At 34.1% G+C, this 22,092-nt stretch overlaps 1 protein-coding gene across 1 annotated transcript in view; it reads left to right on the top strand.

The window, feature by feature from the left end:
- The window catches only part of THOC1 (THO complex subunit 1), a 52,835-nt gene that overhangs the window by 9,720 nt on the left and 21,023 nt on the right, over window positions 1-22,092 (top strand). Inside the window, exons 8-11 of the mRNA XM_026496059.4 lie at window positions 5,414-5,496; window positions 7,648-7,721; window positions 11,931-12,039; window positions 13,851-13,982. Coding sequence (XP_026351844.1) covers window positions 5,414-5,496; window positions 7,648-7,721; window positions 11,931-12,039; window positions 13,851-13,982 — 398 coding nt within the window. The remainder of the gene's footprint in view (window positions 1-5,413; window positions 5,497-7,647; window positions 7,722-11,930; window positions 12,040-13,850; window positions 13,983-22,092) is intronic.

The raw sequence follows: 22,092 nt of genomic DNA, 5'->3' as shown, positions 1-22,092 counted from the left end.
TCTTTCTTAAGCTATGAATGATCAGCTGCTAAATAAGTTTTTAATTTTAGTTTTGTTGTTTTCATTGTATTTTATTTAATTTTTCACTTGCTGAAGGTCTTTTTAAGTGTGCTATGTCACTTCGTAGTTTCTTATTCCCTGCTCATATTTTCAAACTTGTTCTTTAGGTTTTTAACCAGGATAAGCATTGTTATGTATCTGATCATTCCAGTACCTAAAGTCTTTGTGAGTTTGTTTCTACTGTTCCTCAGGATGACTGATCTGTTATTGTATCTAGTTAGTATTGGGTGTTATATATGTGAAAATATTGAGGGATTAGTTTTGAGGCCTGGGATAGATACTTTTCTCCAGATAGAGTTTTCATTGCTCCTGCCAGGCACCTTTAGAAAGAGGCTATCACCAGTCTAGGGTTACCTTCATACAGCCCAGTTTAAGGCCTGTGATTCCTTCGAACATTGATAAGACTTGGCACTGAACTATAGTTTGGTTTATTTTAACCTGAGAGTTATAGCCCTGCAGGTTCCCAGCCTTAGAGATGGTTCGGGTGGGATTTATTAGATTCCCCACCTTTTTTGGGTCCAGATTTGTATAATTCTAGTTTCAGGAAGCTACGAAAAGGGTAACTCAATTTTACAACTGATTCTTCTATCTGGCAGATATACTCAAGACAGAAGTGGCTTTAAGTATTGATGATGCATGCATTGCTTTTCTAACTTTCCTTCTGGATGTTTGCCACATATCCCTTACTTTCTTGTCAGCTCTTTACTCTTTTAAAAAAAAAATTTTTTTACTTCATTGCCTTGAACAGAGCTGTGAACATGGTTTATACCCTGTAAGTTTTTATGGAATTGATGTAATTTATCCAAGTTTTTAGTTGTCTTTCATGGGGTTAACCTGAATTAATTAGCTAATTTGGCCTTTTGTTACTGGAAACTCATCTTTTTAAATTTTTTAAAAGCTTTCAACATGTGAATCCACATATCATACAATTCACCATTTAAAGTGTGCAATTCATTATTTTTTAGCATATTGACAGGGTTGTGCAACAATGACTGCAGTCTAATTTTTGAAAATTTTCCTACCCTGTACCCAGTACCTGTCATTCCCCACTCATCATCCATTCTTACCTTCTCCTCAGGCCCTAAACAACCATTAATCCACTTGTTCTCTTTAGATTCTGGACATTTTAAAAAATGGAATAATGAAATATGTGGTCTTTTATGGACTGGCTTTTTTAACTTAGCATAACATTTTCAAGATTTATTTGTGTTATAGCCTGTGTCAGTATTTAATTTTTTTTAATATTCTCAATATGGATATGCCACATTTTGTTTATCCATTCAGTTGATGGACATTTGGCTGGTTTCTGCTTTTTGCCTATTATGAATAATGCTGCTGTGAACTTTATAAGATTTTATTTGGACACATATTTTCATTTCTCTTTGGCATATACCTAGAGTGAAATTGCTAGGTCATATGGTAACTGTATTTAAATTCTTGAGGAACTACCATACTGTTTTGCAAAGAGGCTGCACCATTTTACAGTCCTGCCATCAATGCATATGGGTTCCAATTTCTCCACATACTTGTTAACACTTACTATTGTCTTGTTTTTTTTATTATAGCCATCTTAGTAGGTATAAAGTGGTATCTTGTGGTTTTTGATTGGCATTTTCCTGATGACTAGAGATGTTAAGCATCTTTTCATTTGCTTACTGGTCATTTGTATGTCTTCCTTAAAGACATGGCTGTTTATTTGTCCATTTTTAAAATTGGGTTGTCTTTTTATTAATTAGTTTCATGAGTTGTCTTTTTATTATAGATAGTAGACGCTTATCAGATATGTTATTTGCAAATATTTTCTCCCATTCTGTGGATTTCCTTTCACTTTATTGATAGTATTGTTTGCAGCACAAAAGTTTTATATTTTGAGGAAGTTTGATATATCTATCTCTTCCTTTGTTGCGTATGCTCTTGGTGTCATATCTAAGAAATCATTGCCTAACCTAAGGTCACAAAGATTTATTCTATGTTTTCTTTTAAGAGATTTAGCTCTGTGGTCCTTTTTGAGTTAATTTTTGTGTGAGGTGGGAGTCTAGTTTCATTCTTTTGTGTGTTAATACGCAGTTGTCCAGGCATCATTAGTTGAAAAAACTATTCTTTCCCCATTGAATTGACATCTCACCTTCTTTATGCCTTGAAAATACTAGGGTCAGAAGAACCTTAGGGTATTGACACTAACTCTTCCTTCTGTAAACCTTTTTATTCTTTATTATCACACTACTGACTTTTGCTGTTAGTCTCAATTTTACTTCCTTAGGGATCTTCTCTTTCAGCATCTAATCTAAACCTGCTACCGCAGTCGCCCATTATCACCACCTGATTTCAAATCTCTTCTTAGCATTTAACACCATCTGGCATTTTCAGTGTGTTTGTGTTGTTTACTTATGTGTTCTCTGTGCACAGTGCCAAACACCCAGTTGCCATTTAAATCTGTGATAAGTGAAGGCTGTGTTTTGTGAAACGAAGTGTGCCCCCTCCTAAGTACTAATTTGTGGTTTCTTTTCTGGAAGTTATAAAAGACATAAGAACAAGGTTCCAATTCTCAGCTTTTTTTTTTTTTTTTTTTGTCCTTCCTGGTTATCTCCAGCCTCCGCTGTCATCCTTTTTTTTTTTACATTGCATTATCCAAATTTGGTTGTGATAGGGCCTCCTTATAAAATGTAGCTGGATTTGGAATGTTAATTTTTTTTAAGAATATGTGAATTTAGTTCAGGAAGGAGAGTGGCCTATAAATTTCCTTCCCTATAATGATCTTGTTAGATTTTTGTACCAAATTAAACTACTTTCATAAAATGGATTGAAAGTTTTCACATTTTTCTTTTTTTCTGGAAGAGTTGGAGTAATTGTATATTATTTCTTTCTTGAATGTTTGGTAGAATTTACACGTGAAACAGCCACAGTAGAGTTTCGTGGCTATGGATTTGATTTATGTAACAGATTTGGAACTAAGACTTTTCATTTTTTTCTCAAGACAGTTTTGGTAACTTTTTTCCCCTGGGAATTTGTGTATATTATCTAAAATTTCAAATGTATGTTATTTATAGCTTTTTTTCCCTTTTCTGTTTTTCTTTTTTTAATTGAAGTATAATTAACATACAGTGTTTCGTTAGTTTCAAGTGTATGATAAAATGATTCAGGAATTCTATTACTCAGTGCTCATCAAGATAAGTACACTTTTAATCCCCTTTATTTGTAGAACTTATCATTTTTTTAAAGAACATCTTAGACCTCACTTTCAGTGTACAGCATTACTAAATTGGCAAGACATAAAGAAACCATTTTTTTCCCTTCTCTCATCGACTGGTTGAAAAACTAATAATATATTGCTAAAGTAGCTTTAAACATTATATATCTTTTAATAAATGATGTTTTTAAATTTAATTTCTAAATTATAAAAATAACACAACCTATTTCAGAAAATTTGGAAAATGAAGGAAAAAAGCTGTTTATAATTAATCCTACCACCCTAATGTAAGCTAGGTTGGCATTTTGGGATATTTTCTAATAGTATCTTTTTTAAACATTTGTAGATGCTTGACATTCACTAGGGTATATCCCAACACCTTCAAAAAGCCAGTTCAGCATGTAATTTTAGCATGTCACGGTGAAGTATGACAGAAGTTTTTGATGTAATTATGGCATGTGCTATATTGAATAATAAATAGGGAGTAGACAAACATGTTTTAAGTAGTCAGTGCTAAATGGGGAACCAGATTCATTCACTAGCTTAATGACTTGATCTAGCATAGTTTTTTTCACTTTAACTTTTTGCTCTGAAATAACTTTAGACTTAAAGAAGAGTTGCAAAGATAATAGCATGAGTACCTGAATAACCCTCACCTAATGTTAGCCTCTTACATGATCATGGTGCAGTTCCCAAAACTAAGAAATCAACAGTGGTGGTACAGCACTGTTAACTATAGACTTTATTTGGATTTTACCAGTTTTATTACTGTTTCTCTTTTTTCTTTTCAAGGATTCAATCCAGGACATTGCTTTACTCTCCCCAGTTTCAGTCTTTGCTTTTTTTTTCATGACTTTGACACTTTTGAAGAGTACTGACCTGGTATTTTGCAGAATGCCCTTCAGTTTAAGTTTGTCTGATTTTTTTCATAATTGAGGTTATGGATTTGGGGGAAGACTGCAGAGGTGATGTGCCTTTCTTGGTGCATCATTTCAACATGATGTTGGTATGTCTTGTTACTGGTGGTGTTATCCTTGATCACCATATTTTTCTATTGCTAAGTTACTATTTTTATGTTTTTAATTAATATTTGAAAGGAAATACTTTGAGGCTCTGCAAATACTCTTTCTCCTTAGACCTTTGGCCACTAATTCTAGTATTCATCAGTGAATTTTGCCTACAGCAATAATTTTTAGGTTGCTCTGGTGGTGATTTTCTATTTCTCCTATTTCTCCTATGCCTTCTACATGTATTACTTGGGATTCTTCATAAGCAAAAGTTGTCTCCTCTCCCTTATTTACTTATTAATTCAATCATCTGTTTCAGTCGGAATTTGTAGATATTTTATTCTCTGGGTTGCAATCCCATAGTATAATGACTTAGTTTCTCACTCAGATTGTTCTAGTTTTGCCCATTGAGAGCTCTTTCATGTTTTCCTGGTATGAGAAGATAGCCTGGGCTCATCTTTTGTTTACCCCACCCCTGGAATCCCCCACCTCTCCAAAGAGCCTGATTCCTTTTATTAAGAAATAAATAAATTCCTTTTATTTAAGATCTGCTAATGACTAGTGGAGTATCACTACTTCTGGGTTCTTTTGGTGGACACAGCTAGGAAACAGATGTATGTATACTAACCCATGTATGCATATACATCTATATTTACTTCTGTATCTGCCTATGTATGTATTTTTAGATGACCAACAAGAACCATGAGATTATACTGATACTTCTGAGTTTAATCCGGCACCAGTATTCCTGCTCATTTATTCTTTGACAGTGAGAAAGCTCTCATTAACTAAAGTATATTTACTGTATATATTGTTATACACTCTCACTTTTTGATTAATACAATTTTTATTTGTGCTTCAACAAAATTATAAATTACTATGTATTGCACTCTGTAAAATTGTTCTAGACTATTAATAACAAGGACAACTTTATTTGTTACAATGTATGTAGAATTCTGGATACTTTAAAGACACCTTAAAGAATGAATTTTAGAAAGGGTTTGAAAATCAAGTGTGTTATTTCTGATGATCTTTTGTTTAATTATGGATTCATCATTTTATATGCTTTGTGGTTATATGACAATAAAGTTACAGTCTTAAGTTTAATTGCTTAGTGGAATTGCTTTGAAAATCTTTTTTTTCTTCTTCTCTTTCATAGGTCTTAACTTGCAGAGTCAATTTAATTTGGAAAATGTCACTGTTTTCAATACCAATGAGCAGGAAAGCACCCTGGGTCAGAAGGTGAGGCTAATAAGAAATCTAACCTTATAAATAAAAACTTATAAATATCTAACCATATTTATAAGTGTGTTACTAAGATAACTCCTGTGAATGGGTCTTCTGAGTCACCCAAAATTTTAAAAACCTTTATTTCTAATTTATAGAAATAATGTGTATTCTGTGTTAGAAAATGCAAACAAAATAGAAATATTTAAAATAGAAAGTACAACTACCCCATAATCCAAGGCCCCAAAGATAACCACTCTTATCATGGTCTGTCTGTCTTTACAGGACTTGTTGTGTGTGTAGTTTTATTCCAAAAATGAGGTCATACAGTACATACTGTCGTGAAATTCACTTTCTTCCTTTTAACAGTATAAAATGGATGCATTTCTGCATCAGTACATTTAGATCTTAGTGTTTTAATGGTTCGTGTTAAGTCTTCTAAGTGGATATTTATCATAATCCTGTCAGTGGGCATTTAGATAATTTCTAATAGTGAAAAATGGTTAACAGCATTACAATGAGTAGTATTGTATGTATCATTGCTAAATTATGCAGGTGTTTCCTTAGGGTAAATTCCAGTAAATGAAATTATTGTGTCAAAATGTATGCATATATCAGATTTTAATAGCTGATGACCAGTTACTTCTCAAAAAGGTTGTACCCATTTATATCATCACCAGTGGCACTTGGAGAATGCCTGCCCATTTTCCCACAGCCTCACAGCAAGCCTGGGAATTACCAATTTTTAAAAATCTTTGCTTAATTGATACATACTTGAAAAGTAAATCTTTGTTTTAACTTACATTTCCTTGGTTTTTAGTGAAGTTGAGGGACCTACTATTTGTTGGAATTTTTTCTTCTGTGCCAATTAGAAGCAGTGAGGAAGAGAATTACCTATTCATAACATTTGCCCATTTTACTTTTGAAATGTTTTTTTCTTACTAATATGTGGAAGCTCATATTGAATATTAATTCATTGGCTACCATTTTGTTCATTTTTTTCTCAGTTTATAGTTTTTCTTATAACTTTATTTATGGTGCCTTTGCTGTGTTGAACTTTTAAATTTGGATATAATATTAATGCTTGTTGGTCTTTTGTTTAGGTGTTTCTGGTCTTGTGTCGTGCTAAAGGCTTCCACTCCAGAAGAATATATAAACTCTTTTGTTTTCTTTTGATGCTTTTATGATTTATTTTTTCTTTTACATCTTTAAGCCAGCATGAATATCGGTATATGGAATAGGTTGAGTTATAATTTTATTTTTTTCAAATAGTGAGCCAGCATCTCAGAACCATTTGTTAAATAATCCATATTTGCCCACTGATTTTTAAAAGGACATCAGGTATAATCAACTTTATTTTTAAAGATTATTTATGATCTATCCAGAAGACAGTCCGGAGTTGGCAAATTTCTGGACATTTAGCACTTGTTCTTCATTTAGGAACAAGTACGAAGTTTTAAAAATTATTAATTAGGTATAACTAATATCTCACTGTAAATTAGATTATCTTACATAATTTGTTCCTTAAAATGTAATTATTACCAATTTGGAGATGATGTTGACTTTACTTAAGATTTTTAAAAATTTTGTCTTTCACTTTTATATATCTTTTGGTACTTCTTGGACTATTTCATGTAAATTTGTTATTTTGAATTTCTCACTATAGAGCTAGACACTCAGCATATCCTAAAGTGTTCCCCAATAATAAGAGTTCTCTGTGGGGTTGGGGAGAATTTCTATGGTCAAATTAAAGTTGGGGACAAAACTACTTAAGTATGCTTTGAGTTATTTACTGCAATTCTTAGAGTTCTTAATATACTAATGATCTCAATTCTCTAAAAGGTCATTGTATATATTTCTAAAATGTATTTTGCCATAGGCCTTTAATCCCATAGGGAATCTACAAACCATGTTTGGGGAAATATTGATTTAAAACTTTCTACTGTATCTTCATGACTATCTTATATCATTGTCGTACTGCCTTGAGTTTTCAGATCCCTGTCACATAGAATTGCCATTGTCTTAAAGATTAACTGTAGGTCTAGACAGAAGTGCAACTAGATTTCTCTAACAGTGTTTGTCTAGCAGTGTGAGAATGATGTTATTCCAGCATGTCTTCTGCCTGACAACTGCTTTGTGACAGACTGTACATTTTTTTAAATTTAGCACACTGAGGATAGAGAAGAAGGAATGGATGTAGAAGAAGGTGAAATGGGAGATGATGAAGCTCCAACAACTTGGTGAGTTTTAGAAGTTCAGGTTTCGTGATTTACAAAACTAATACCTTAATGACTTACAAGTACTAGTGTCAGGATATACACAAAGAGGAAGCAAATCATGCTTACAGATTTATTTGTATTTTTTATGGATATTACTTCAAATTATAAATCCTGAATCACTAATAGGCTCTGTTAGTTGGTTTCTAAATCACATGCAGAGAGTTCATTAGTTACATGGCCTACTTTATGCGTATTCCTAACATTTGGATAGGCAACCTAGGCACTCCTCCCCTTTTTCCTTCCATTTAACTTGGTGGACCTAGTGCCTGTGGATAATGAGCTGACTTTTTAATGAAGTTGGAGGAATAAATAACCTTCTTTCTGTCTTCTCCCCTTTCCACTCCCATCTCGTTTCCTTTTTGTCTGCTAACTCTATGCTTCCTTGCCAAATAATTCCTTCTTAATGCTGATTAGAAGCGATGAGGAAGAGAAAAAGGGAGATATGAAGGAAGATTTTCACTTCCAGGTGTCTGAGGTGACAAAAGTTATCATCAGTTGCAATTGAATTTCTGGAGGATCAAGAAGAGTTTCCAATATCTGCACAGGGAGACGTATTTGTGGCATCCCAGATTTCAGATTCAAACACATATCTCCAAAGAAGCATTGAGAGTAGTGTGGCTCCGGGCTGAATTCCAGTCCTAGTTGTGTAACCTTAAGCAAGTACCTAACTTCACTGCAACTCAGTTTCAGTATCTTTAAAATGTAGTAATGCCACCTACCTGCTTGTTGAGATTATTAAATGAGATGCTGCTCGAACATGGTCTGTTAAGGTACAACGTAGTTATCCTTTTTGTTACCATAGTTGTTGATGTTATATATAGTGATACATGCAAAGCGCTAGAACAGTGTTAATTCTGCCCAGTGCAGTTTTGTCTAGTTAGACTCTGCCAAAGCCTTTATAGATATGTCAGCCCCATTGATTGTTTACAAGGTAGTCCCAATTGCAGAAAAATCACTTAAACAGGATTCGGCACTCAGCTGCCTCTCAGTCCGTCACAATCATTATATTTTCTTTTTTGTATGTGTCCTTTTTTTATTGAAATGAAGTTGACATACAATGTTACATTCGTTTCAGGCATACAACACAGTGATTCAACATTTATATACATTAGGATGTGATCACCAGGATAAATCTAGCTACTGTCTGTCAACCATGAGATTATGATATTGTTGGATTGTTGACTGTATTCCGTATGCTATACTTTACATTCGAGTGACTTACTTATTTTAAAACTGCGAGTTTTACCTTTCAGTCCCCTTCACTATTTTTTGAATGGAGGAAGAGATTATTTGGGAAATTACTTTGTGACCAGCTGTATCACCAGATTGTCTTAGGCACCATAATTCACAAAGAACACATTACCTATGTGTCTACAGTATGAAGCCCATTTCAGATTTGGCTGAAATACACCTGTAAAAAATTTTGTATTAAAAAAAATTCCAGTGTAATGTTCTATAAAATCACTAATTCAACATTTAAATATGTCAAGTTGCAGAACATCTTGGTTAAAATAGACAATAACTCTTACTTAATTTGTTATGGTTTGCATATACAAAAAGTAGTCACATTTGCTTTGTTTGGATAAGTACAGAATCCAAATGTATCTGTGAAATGGTGAAGTTAGAAGGCAAATTGCAGTGGGTCAGAACATTAAAGGAGGTTAAAGAAGTGGTGACATTGAGTGTAGACAACTCTTTCAAGATGTTTAGACATGAAGGAAAAGCCGTGGAGGCACAGCATGGATTGGAACTTTCAGAGGAGAGGATTTTTTAAAAATGTTAGTGCCTCAACTATAAGTTTCCTAGTAGTCATATATTAATACTACTTCAGAATTTCTTCTGTGAGGCACCTCAGATAAATACTAGGCCAACTAAAAAGGAGAGAGAGCAGAAGCTTTTACAGGTAAAAGATGGTAATTAACACTTTAGATTGTTTTAGTATCAAGCATTAAATTGTGAGTTTTGTGGCAACTGAAAGAGTAATGGAACATGTAATGGTTTCATAATTCTCATTCTCTGATTAGAAGTAGTGTCCCATTTCTTAACAGGCAAACTTTCATTGTACTACATTTCAAGAGGTGTTTATTATATTCATATATGTGGTAACTGAGTAGCATTGTGTGTGTGCATATAACTATATATAAAACTATATAAAATTTTCAAAAGCAGTATTGTTTCAAAAACATTATTAAGTGTATAGAACTACACAAATATCAGTTATATTATTTCATGGGTGTAAATCATTTTATATGTGGCTTGTTCTTTTTCCAATTTACTTGCACATTTTGGAAAATGTTCCTTTTGTGGCTTTGGGTTTTCTGGTGTGTGTAGCTTTTTTTTTTTCTTTTTTTTTTTTAACTTGATCTGTAGAAATCCCAGACTTATAATCTTATTGTTATAAATCAATGAAATTGCTTCAGTTACAGAAAATAGTTTGTCAATTGATGTTCAGATCATTGTTTTCTTATTTTCAGAGTTGTTACTAGGAAAGAGTGTAGAAAGAGTGAAAGTTAACATGCCCATTAGATTCTTTGAAATACTGCTGGTTCTTAATAAAACTTTTGGCAGGTGCTGGATTTTGGTCAATAAAAGTTGTCAGTATTCTTCATTATTGATTTGAAGCAAGATCCACATGTTTCAAATACTAATAATTGCTCTAGCAAAGTTAGTTTTCTTTTATCAAAATAAGCTAGCTTGCTTAATTATTTACCTTTATACATAATCCAAAGTGATTGTAATCTGGGTAAGTACCTCAGCATAATTTCAGGCTTCTTTTGTAAAATAAAGTGCATGCACTCTGTGACTGCTATTTCCTTGCAGACCAAGGGCTTTTTCAATTATTGCCAAGTTCACAGCTTTGTTCCAGACAGTTAAGAGTTGTCAGAAGTGTGACTGTAAGATAAGTGATCTGTTACTATGTGTGTAGATGTATGTGGGTTTTTTAAATTGATGTGCCAATTAACATAAATTTAATAAAATTCTTTAAACAGGTATTTTATGATACCAACTTATAGTTTGTAATCTTAACCATAAGTGAATTAGAGTTATATGGTGAGAATCTTCATCAAATGTGTTTCCAAGTGTTATAAAACTACTTTTCCCTTTTTCATTCTTAACTAATGCCTTTTCAGACATTTTTGTAGAAAACTGATTTTTACACTAGCAAATTATTTTTTACTTTCCTACTCTCACCTTCCTTTATATATATATAAAGTAAGGCATTTTTTAGTCTTTTAAACATTACTTTCCCCCCCAAAAAAACTTCAAAAGTACATGACAAAAATTATACTCATTTTACTTTACTATAATCCTTTAAAATGCATTATGATATGGCCCCTGATACTCCCTAGTCATTAAAAAAGTAATTTTAAATATATCATTTCAAAGATGAAGAGTGGAAGATTACTTACTTTCTATTATTGACCAGAATGGAGAAGGTAAGACTCTTAATATCATAGTGTTGTGTGGATCACTAAACCCCCTTCCTGTTTCCCACATGCAATTACAGTCTTCCTTGGAACACTTGTACGGCTGTGATGCCTAGAAAAAATGCTAACTGTAATCCATAGATTCAGTTTATTAAGATTTCTTTAGAAAGAATAGAAGGTAGTACCCAATTGTGTTTACAAATAAAATTAATTTTAACAGAGGTGATGTTGAAAATTTTTGTGAATATTTGAGGATATGAAATAGTCAATACCTAAGCCATTTTTGATAATGGCTGTTTGAATGATATAGAAGATTTTGTTAAAAGCAAAAATCTCTTGGGTAAAAAAGTCTGAAATGTTTAACTTTTAAAATTAAAACATAGTATAATGATTTTGGTAAATTTAAAAATTAAAAGAATGTATTGACACTGCAGATTTGTAACAGTGAAATTGCAAGTTGAATTAGTAATTCTGTAATAAAGACACTAAAGAAAAGGCTTTTTATAATACTGAGTTGATACATATTTTACACATTTGTCTCATGCTATAGCTTTTGGCATAGGTTATGAATCCCTTGAAATTGTTTATAAAAGTTTGTATAAGTATAAATGTGCACTTCTCTGGGGAAAGGAGCTATAGACTTTGTCAGCTTCTTAAAGGGGTGTATGACCTAAGAAAAGTTAAGAGTGCTTAGAAATTTCTAAAAGAACTTAAGTGATTTATTTAACCTTTATTTTATTAGCTCCATTCCAATTGATTACAACCTGTATCGAAAATTCTGGTCACTTCAGGATTACTTCAGGAACCCTGTACAATGCTATGAGAAGATTTCATGGAAAACTTTTCTTAAGGTGAGTTGCCAATCACAGACTATCCAAAACTCAGTATTTTACAGTTAATAGCAGAGGCAAAACTTGACTCTTTTCCAGCATACTTTTTAATTACATAATTTTACCTCTTACATTTTTATGCCTATTTCGTAATGTTAACCACTGATTTTGTGGAGTAGTTCATAAATAACTTAGCCATCTTAAAGTTCATAATTACAGCCTTGGATTTTTTGTTTGTTTTCACATAGTACTGTCACCATGAGTTGATGAATTTTTATTGAATATGTTGTCTTTGCACAAAATTATTTCAAGTATCCTGTTAGAACAAGGGTTGCAAACTAATGGCCCTGGGCCAAATCCAGTCTTCTTCCTGTTTTCATAAACAGAGTTATATTGGCACACAGCCATGCTAATACTTGTAGCTGTTTGTATGCTGTAATGGCAGACTTGAGTAGTGTGACTGAGACCATATGAGCCATTTAGCCTGTGAAAATTAATAGAAGGAAACCTCATTTAAAATGGAATCAGGAAACCCGCCAGGTGGACTCTCACATTCAGCACTAGTTGTCATTTGCAGAGCCAACTGGAAGAGGTGGACCTTGCCAAAGTACTTTACTATCCCAAGGGAAGGAAGGAAGATTTCTTCCTCTCTCAGCAACAGCTCAGCCAATGAGAGGCAGTCACAGCTCAGCCAATGAGAAGCCACTGTACTTGGAACTCCCAGTTTACTCCAGTGGACTTTTAGCTTATAACAGCCCCTCCTAACTCCACCTTTCCTCTATAAAAGAGCACTCATCTTTGTTCTCCCAGACCTGCAGCTTGCTTTTCCCAGATTGCAATTCTCACCTATTCCCAAATAAACCCATTTTTTTGCTGGTGAAATAACTGGCAGTTTAATTTTATTTTAAGAGGTTTATTTACTTTAGAGAGAGAGAGAGAACACAAGTGGGAGAGGCAGAGGGAGAAGAAGAAAGAATCTCAAGCAGACTCCATGCTGAGCGCAGAGCCTGACATGGGGCTCGATCTCACAACCCTGAGATTGTGACCTGAGCTGAAACCAAGAGCAAGACACTAACCAACAGTACCACCCAGTCACCCCAGTAGTTTTATTTTTGAGGTTAACAAGCCTGTGGGCACCTTGCAGACTCGGTCAGTAGAGCGTGCTACTCTTGATCTCAGGGCTCAAATCCCACTTGGGGTGTAGAGATTACTTAAAAATAAAATCTTAAAAAAAAAAGTTAACAGGCCTAACATACTTACTGTCAGAAAAAATATGAGTAGTCCTTGTTTTGTAAGAATTCTCTGTATTTCTTTTACTTGGCTACTTAAATATCAGTTGTTCTTTTTGGTTATAGTCATAATCCACGGTAAATAGGTAACTCTTAAAAGTAACGTGGTATGTGTTCAGATTAAGTGGTGAGTGAGAAAGCGTTCAGAATTGTTCCCCAACTGGATAGGATTTGACATCATTGTTTTATTTGGTCACAGCGTTTAGCACAGGAAATGCTTGAGCATTTTCCACAGCTGGTTAAACATCTAATTTCACTGGTAAATTTCTGTATACTTTCAAAGCATTACTTTCTCTGTTTGCCCCTTACACAAACTACATAAGAAATTACATTTCTTCAGGAGTAGAGTTATTCCTACTTTGACAATACCATGAACTCTTCATACCAAGTAGTTTTAATCGAATTTTGCCATCATAGTTTTTCTTGTTTAATGTGCTTTACAATGTGCATACGTGGTTAACTATGAGTAAACTCTAGGTATTTTGATATAGAAAAGCACTAAAAGAGTGCCAGATAAAACTAATTGGTATTTTTACTTTGCAGTATTCTGAAGAAGTTCTAGCTGTTTTTAAAAGTTACAAATTAGATGATACTCAGGCCTCCAGGAAAAAGATGGAAGAATTAAAAACAGGAGGAGAACATGTATATTTTGCAAAATTTTTAACAAGTGAAAAGGTATGAATTTTTCTTTTTTACTAAGCATAATAAATAGTGGTCTTTTTTTCTTCTATTTAGCTGATATTCTTTTAGGTTAAGTTTCATAGAAATGTTTATTTTTGGTTAAAGCTGATGAATACTAGTTTGAGAGTCGTGTGAATTCCTTGCACAAGACTGATTTCAGAGGTAAAAGAAGTTCTGCATTGTCTGTTTTGTAGGCTTATTTTTCAGTTTAATTACTTTCGAGTGTATATATTTTGAACCTAAAGTTAAGATTTAATTTGTATTTATGGAAACAATATTTTGTAATTAGTTTGTCATTTAGGTACAGATAAGGGTTTTAAACATTTCCTGATAATTTTATTTATACAGTTTAATCAATACATTTTGTGCAGATGCAATGCTAAGGGATTGTGTAAATTTTCCAGTCAAGATGGCACACTAAGTGTATGTTTTGACTTACTCCCTTTACTCCAAACACATAGAAATGACAGGTAATATATAAAAGGAGAAAACCAAAAGACAAAGTTGGCCTTCCAGAACAAGAAAAATATCTTAATGGACCAGAAACGCCAAGTAGTAAGGGAAACTGAAGTCTCAGGCCTGCTGGACCCATCCCAAGCAGGTGGTGGCACCCAGGAGTTTGGCTGCAAGTGATAGACAGCAGGTGTATTTCATGTGCGACCAGGGACCAGAGCCAGATTCACTGCTTGAAGCCAGCAACTGGGGTGGAACTTTACCCACTTTTGAAAAGAAGCTAAGGAAAAATGTTACCAGTCTTCTGTCCAGGGCCGTGGATTCATAGGAAGCCCTGGGTCTAAGGATAACAAAGACTCAGCTTTGTGTCAGCTTCCTCTGGACTGGATATGTGATATCCTCAATATACTAATGAAATAGTTGGCTCCAGAAATTCATCATAAGACTTTTTCCAAACTTGACTCCAGGCACCCTGGTAGAAGCAAATGCGAAACTACTGACAAGAAAGGATGTACACAGGGAGAAAGAAGGAGAAGTAAACAAAGCAAAAGCTTCTGATTCAAAACTCTGATACATTGCAATTCCAGAATTCATAAAGAAATTTAATACTATGACAGATCACTAACCAAATCAACTATTGGGATATACATGTATTTATTCCAGATACACGGCTTGACCATGATGTTAAAAACTTTAAAATACATGTTTTAGATAATCAAAGAGATAATTGATGATATAGCATCCATTGAGAATGAATAAAAAATTGTGAAACTGAAACAGGCAGAAATGAAATAGAATGGGTGAATATGACAACTAATTGAGAGACTTAGAAATAAAAAATGTGATCATCGAAACCAAAGCAGAACATACAAAATTAAACCATAGATTGGACATAGATGAAAAGAGAATTAGTGACTGGAAGATAATGATAAGAAGTTCACCCAGAACACCCAGAAACAGAGGTGGGGGTGGGGGTTGTTTGTTAACCTGAAGGAGCAGTTAAGGGTAATGCATGGTCGACAGAGAAATTCCAGCAAATATCCAATAGGATTTTTAAAGAACAAAATAGAGGGAATGGTGGGAAAACTATATTGAGAAGAATTGAAGGTAATATCAAGTTCTCAGATTAAAAATATGCTACAACTACCAGCAGGATAAAGAAAGTTAAATCCATACTTCAGTACATCATGCTATAATTCCAGGGATAAAAAGAAAACCTTAAAAGCCACCAAAGCGGGGGGGTGGGGGAAGACAAATATACTAGAAAGGACAGAAGACAGTGGTGAAGTATTATAGTACTAAGGTGGGGGGGCTATCAATCTAGAATTTCATACCCAACTAAATGCTCAAGACTGTGGCCAAAATAGACATTTTTATTGACTAGGAAAACATACCACTCTAAGACCCTCTTTTTGAAAAACTACCAAAGGATATTCTCCAGGAAGAAGGAAATTGAACCTGTAAGAAAGGAGTGGAATACAGAAAGTAGTGGAGATCACGAAAATGGAAAAACAGTTAATTTATTGATTAAAAACAAAAATGTCATAAAAACTGATTTTTAAAAACTCCTATTGTGGAATTTAAACTAGATGACAATAATAACATGGCAAGGAAAAACAGATGTTTAGTGAGCAATTTAAGCATATACTTCAATCCTTATAATCATCTGGAGGAGGAAAGAAATACTGAATAACTTTAGACTTCATCATATATATTAAAAGGGTACCACCAAAAGAAAACAACCTGTAGCTCTTGAACAGCAAAGAGCTAAAAGGGGCACAGGAAGAAATATAGACTATTTTGTAAACCCAACTGATGGCAGGAAGGGAGGAAAAACAAAAAGATAGAAATAAATCCAAATATATCAATAATAGCAAATGTAAACAGATTTAAGACATTATCAGAATGGATTTTTAAAAATCTGGCCATATTTATTAATTGAAACATATAAAAACTCTTCAGTTGAATAAAGAATTCAAAATTTTTATTTTACCCTATTTAGAAGAGGGGAAGAAAATCCCAAAGCTCTTCTAGCTTTAACAAAGAACCTTCCTAAAGACACACTTCAGAAAGCTTAGATGTCTATTTAAATAATGTTGGGGCAAAAAAACTTCCAAAATAAAACCAGTAAAAGTTCTGTATACTTTTAGGAATTACCGATTACATTTTTCAAGACATGACAGCTGTTTCAAAACCCTGGATGTTCTTAAAGTTCTTTGTATAAATAACATTTCCAAGGACATTTTAATAATAGAAAACAAGAATACACACTTTCAGAGATCTCCATATATGGAGTATAAAAATCTGTGCTTTTGTACTGGTTTCCATACACCACTTTCTCAGAACTGGCACTCTGAGTAGTTTCTTTATTGATTCTTTGTGAGCTTTCTTTCGCCAGCAGTTAGGAGACCATGAGCTTTCCAGGGTTAAGCTCTGGAATTCCATTACTTATACCATCAGGAGTAAAAGCTTTGAGAAGCTTCATACTTTATAATATGGAAAAGAGAAAAGGCACAGAGAATTGTAACAGAGAATGTGAAGCATGTAATGTTTTGTATCTTTAGTTTTCTTCTTTACTGTCTCTTAAGCAACAATTTTATCTTAAATTTAGATCTGTATTCTTGTACGTTCTTCATATTTTTACAGTGCATTTCCAGTGTTTACTACTCAGTATCCAAGTGAAAGTATGTGTAGCGCATTACCTGTAACATGAAAAGTATGCACCATTTTATAAGCTTTACTGTTCCACTGAAAGAAGCCTTCCACATCTCTATAATACTCTACACAATGTTTTGAATCCATTTGATATACTCACACATATGATGAGAATGTTATTTCCCAGAAACATTGTGTTTTGCTTGCATGAATGTGATCATACTTTTCCATAGGGAGCATCAGGATACAGTGCATGGAAAGGATGCTACAACCTTTGTAGTTATAGACAGGCCAGTTATAGGGTAACCACAGGTAGGCATGGGTTCTACAAATAGGTGTCTTTGTAAGTTATCGTACCTTATTTCTCAAAGAGGGATATTTCTTCTAGAAACAAAGTCGTATTGCGATTTTCAAGGGCCACTTCTTTATGCTGTCTTGGGTATGATTGCAAACACTAAGTTCTTACAATACAGTTTTCTTGTTAGAATAGTAAAATAATTCAAGAATAGCAGTCACTAAATGTAGTGCTGAGGACTTTGGGTTTTTTTTTTTCTTTTTGGGTTTTTTGGTGGAGAAGTACCTGATCTTTAAGATTAGTCCACAGTCATAGTCAGAAATTTTTAAGGGAGAATTTCACCTCTAATTGTCCAATTTATCATACCCACGTGAAAGGCACTGGTGTCGTAGAGAGTCTTCCTTCAGCACTATGTAGCATGTTAAAGCGGAACCAACATTTTAAAATATTTAAGTACCATGACATTAACATGATAGTTAGAGGAATGTATTCCTGTATCTTTGAGTTCTCATAGAAAAAAGTACTGCTAGAACTGGACTGCCCAGTTCTTACAGTACTAACTCCGTACAGTTGAGACTGAGTGTCCAAATGGAAGAGAGCAGGTGGAATACTTGGCAGCCAGCAGTTACCGCGGTGGCTGCCCACAGTCCCATACTGTTGATCCTAGCGTGATCATTAAGGCCATTCTTGTTCATGGAGAAAAGAAAGTTAACAACCTGCCCAGACTCTGCATTATGTGCAGATCTCTCAGAGACTTTTGGCCATTTAAAAAAAGAGAGTTCTGACAGAAAGTTGTTCTGCCTTAAATTTTTTTGTACTTTCTGTATCCATTTGAGAGGTGTCCGAGGTTGAATCTTTGCAGTTGAAGGCAAAGATAGGTCTATTCCTTTATGACACACATTACAGCTTAGTTAGGAACAAACAGGCTAATCCGTATCCTATAATTTTGTCTCATAATTTTGTTTCAAGGGAGCCTCCCTTTGGACAGGTCTGGGAAGTTTTTGTACAGCTCTGGAACATGGCTCGAGTTTTCTTTTTCTGCAGGCCAGAGATAGAGCCAGCTCTCCAGCAAATTCCAGGACTTTACCGTGAGGTTCTTGCAGGTCATTATCATGGTCTGAAATTTAAATAGAAACTAGATTGTTGGTCCCTGTGCCTTAAGAGAAAAAAGTTCGTAGCAAAAGCTGTTAAATAGGCGGAGGCTGACATTTTCTTTTAGTTTCAAGATGGAGAAAGGTCTTACATTTTAAAAATCATGTAAGGACTCAGCAGGATTGGAGCGGTATTTTCTACTAATGAACCTGGATGTAAATCAGTCATCGAGCCTTTACGTCTTGACATTGCCCATCTGAGTCAGCTGGTAGGGCTTCTCACAGCTGCGATTAAAATGGTTTGACAGACTTGATTTGGGCTTTGAAATAATCAAACACAAGACACATCCATGTTGGGCTTTGGGTGGCCACTGAGGAATGGAAAGTAAATGGAAACTTTATTGTCCTGCCATTAATATTTCATGAGGAGAGAGACCAGGTTATAGATCTCACTGTTGTGTAAGCTACAGACAATGTGTCTAGACACGTCAGTTGAATTATGTACAAACTTTTGGGTTACTTTATTTTTCAGAGTTTTATTTGGATGTTTGCCTGTCTCTGCTGCGGGCAGTGAAGGCATTGATGAATCTTTAGGGCTTTATAAACTTTGCAATTTGAAGTGTTTTGCTGACACTTATGTCAGTTTTAGTATGTGGGTATGCACCCACCCATCTGAAAAGATAAATGCAATTACCTTTTTATGTAATTAACTTTTTTTATATGAATAAGATTTATCTGAAGCGGTCCTCAAAGTGGGAAGCATGAGCTATGCTTTGTATTGTGACACTTTTGTACTTTGTGTGGCTGACAAATAGGGTAGCTCTTTAAATGTCATTGAGCATATTGGAAAATTTAGAGCGTACTCATCACTCTATTATTTTTAGAATCCCCTCTGTGTGTGATTCAAGCTATGGTTATGCAAGCAAGATAAAAAAAAGTCTGTTCTCTGGTGCTACCAAGCAGCCATCTAGGAAAGGCTAAAGAAAGGGTACAAAAGGAATGTAGGCCATGGATTTGGAGCCTGATTCTGAAGAAGGACAAAGTCTAGAAGAGTTGGCAGAGAAGACTGGTTAATTGATAAGATAAAGATAAGAGCAAAAATAGAATGAGAAATGGCCCAGCCTTGCTATGTCATTAGCCAGAGAAATAGAAACTAATAATCATTTCTGTTAATTATTAAGAGAACTTAATATTTATTAATAATAATATTAAAATATTTGCTCCTTTAGAAATGACAGCTCTCATCTCATTTTACATAGTCACGATTTACACAAAAGCATAAAGTAATCAGTATATTCATAAATGTAAACAGTTCTTTGAAAAGAAAATGTGCTTTGATGAGGGCAGTGATTACTACCACCTGACAATGTATGGAAGGCAAAGAACATTTTGCTACCCTTGAGAATGGACTGAATACCCAGGGACTTAATTTTGTCTTTCTGAGAGTTAATCAGGTTCCTTTTGGTGTTTTTAAACCTTTTTTTTTTTAAGATTTTATTTGTCAGAGAGAGCACAAGCAGGGAGAGTGGCAAGCAGAGCAGGCGGAGGGAGAAGCAGACTCCCCGCTGAGCAAGGAGCACGTGGGGCTCGATCCCAGGACCCGGAGATCATGATCTGAGCTGAAGGCAGCCACCTAACTGAGCCACCCAGGCGTCCCACTGTTTTTAAACTTTAAATATACTTTAATATATATGTTTTAATATATCAAACAGTATGCTTAATGACAGTATTAAAGTTTTAAAACTCTAGTCTTTAAAATAATTTTATCAAGTATGTTTAAAAGTACAGTTGATTTCATCATCTTAATTTGAGTTCCGAAGGATAAATGTGTTTATAGATAGTCAAAGAGACTTAGGTTAAAACACATAGGAATTACATAGTGGTTAGGTACTTTTTATTTCTTTCCATATCTGAATTTTAATTTCTTTGGAAGTTTCTTAAGGAAACTACAGATTATTGAAACTTGACCAGATAGCTTAGGAGTATTCAGTAGAGTCACATAATTTGCAGTATTGTCTGAGGTTTATGAAAACCATTATATGGATATTGACTGTTTAATCACAACTTAATTTCGTTCACCTGTGTAAGTAATCCTAAGTTTTTGTAGGGGTGACAACATAACCTATATTGTTTAGGAAGTTCCAGTTAATTTAGGCTTTTGAAGGCCAAAAAGAAGTCTTGCATTTACTAAAATAAATAATTTGTGTTTTACATTAATTAGATGTATTAAGGGGAAGAGATTTAAAATGTAAATTTTGGGTATTTATTTTACTGAGGGATATTAAGTCCTCTAAATCTCCTTAAAAGTATTAGTACAGAAGGTTTTCTTAAAATCTTTTCATTTATGACCATTGCTTTAAGTGACCTTTTTAACTAAAGCAAAAGAGCTGACAGGTAACATCTCCTGCTCTTCTGTGGACATACGTTTCTTTATCCTGTAACTCAGCAGGGACACTGAAATCCTTAAACTGATATTAGATTTTTCATTTTTTTTTTTTTTAGATTTTTCATTTTTTTTAACTTTGTTTTTAAAGAAAGTTTTTAAATTATTAGTAAATAGTACTATTTTAAGTTTATAATTTAGTTTTTGTGTAATAATTTATATATTATTTTTCTCCTCGGAAACCAAATGTTTGATAATTTAGTTGAATAAGATATATGAATCTATTCCAGGTAGAAAACTATTTTACAATTTAGTCTGCTAAACCCTAATTCAACATCTAACGTTTCTGTAAATTAAAAGTTTAAATGATGGCATTCTTTGTAAAATAATGACTCTGGAACCTATATCTCCCAGTCTGGGGAGAAAATGAATATATTCAAAGCATTTGGAGTTTTGGCTTATTTCTTTCTTAATTGTCTGAGAAGAGTTTTTCACAGCTCTTCCAGAAATACAAGAACTTAGTGGTGCTGGGGCACCTGGGTGGCTCTGTCGGTTAAGCGTCCAACTCTTGATTTTGGCTCAGGTCATTATCTTAGGGTCCTAAGATCAAGCCTGTGTCAGACTCCACGCTCAGCAGGGTATCTGCTTGAGATTCTCTCTCCCTCTGTCCCTCCACACCACCACCACTACCACTGCCCACCCCCCCCCCGCACATGTGTGTGCTGTCTCTCTCAAAAAAAAAAAAAAAAAAGAACTTAGTGGTGCCTTTAAACAATTTAAGAAGGAATTCTAGTATACTTGAGAGATTTTATCTTTCCTAGAAATCTCTCAAGACACACAGTTGACTAGTTTTGTACTATATACTCATATACTCATTACTTTTCTTTGAGAAATCTGCAACTCCTGCAGCCATATTATTTCCTACTCCCTGACCCACAATTCAGTGGGCTTTTACAAAAAAGAAAAAAAATGAACCTAATACTCAGTCAACAGAAGAAATTATTAAATTAATATTAAAATTGATTATTTTTAGTCAAACTAGAGATTATATATAGGACCCTTATATTCCACGGAAAGGAAACATTCTAACTGCTCAGATAAGGATGTAGACGCCTATTTCACTTAATGGCTCAAGAGTAAAACAGATTCACATCTATACAGATGCTTTCAGCGTCCCATGCACTCAATTGTCATTGGTATATTTGTCTTCCAGGGAGCAGCAGTTTC

Source organism: Ursus arctos, unplaced genomic scaffold (assembly GCF_023065955.2).
Source record: "Ursus arctos isolate Adak ecotype North America unplaced genomic scaffold, UrsArc2.0 scaffold_17, whole genome shotgun sequence".
Lineage (NCBI taxonomy): Eukaryota > Metazoa > Chordata > Mammalia > Carnivora > Ursidae > Ursus > Ursus arctos.
The sequence above is the reverse complement of the archived record's forward strand: the minus strand, read 5'-3'. Positions and strand labels throughout refer to the sequence as shown.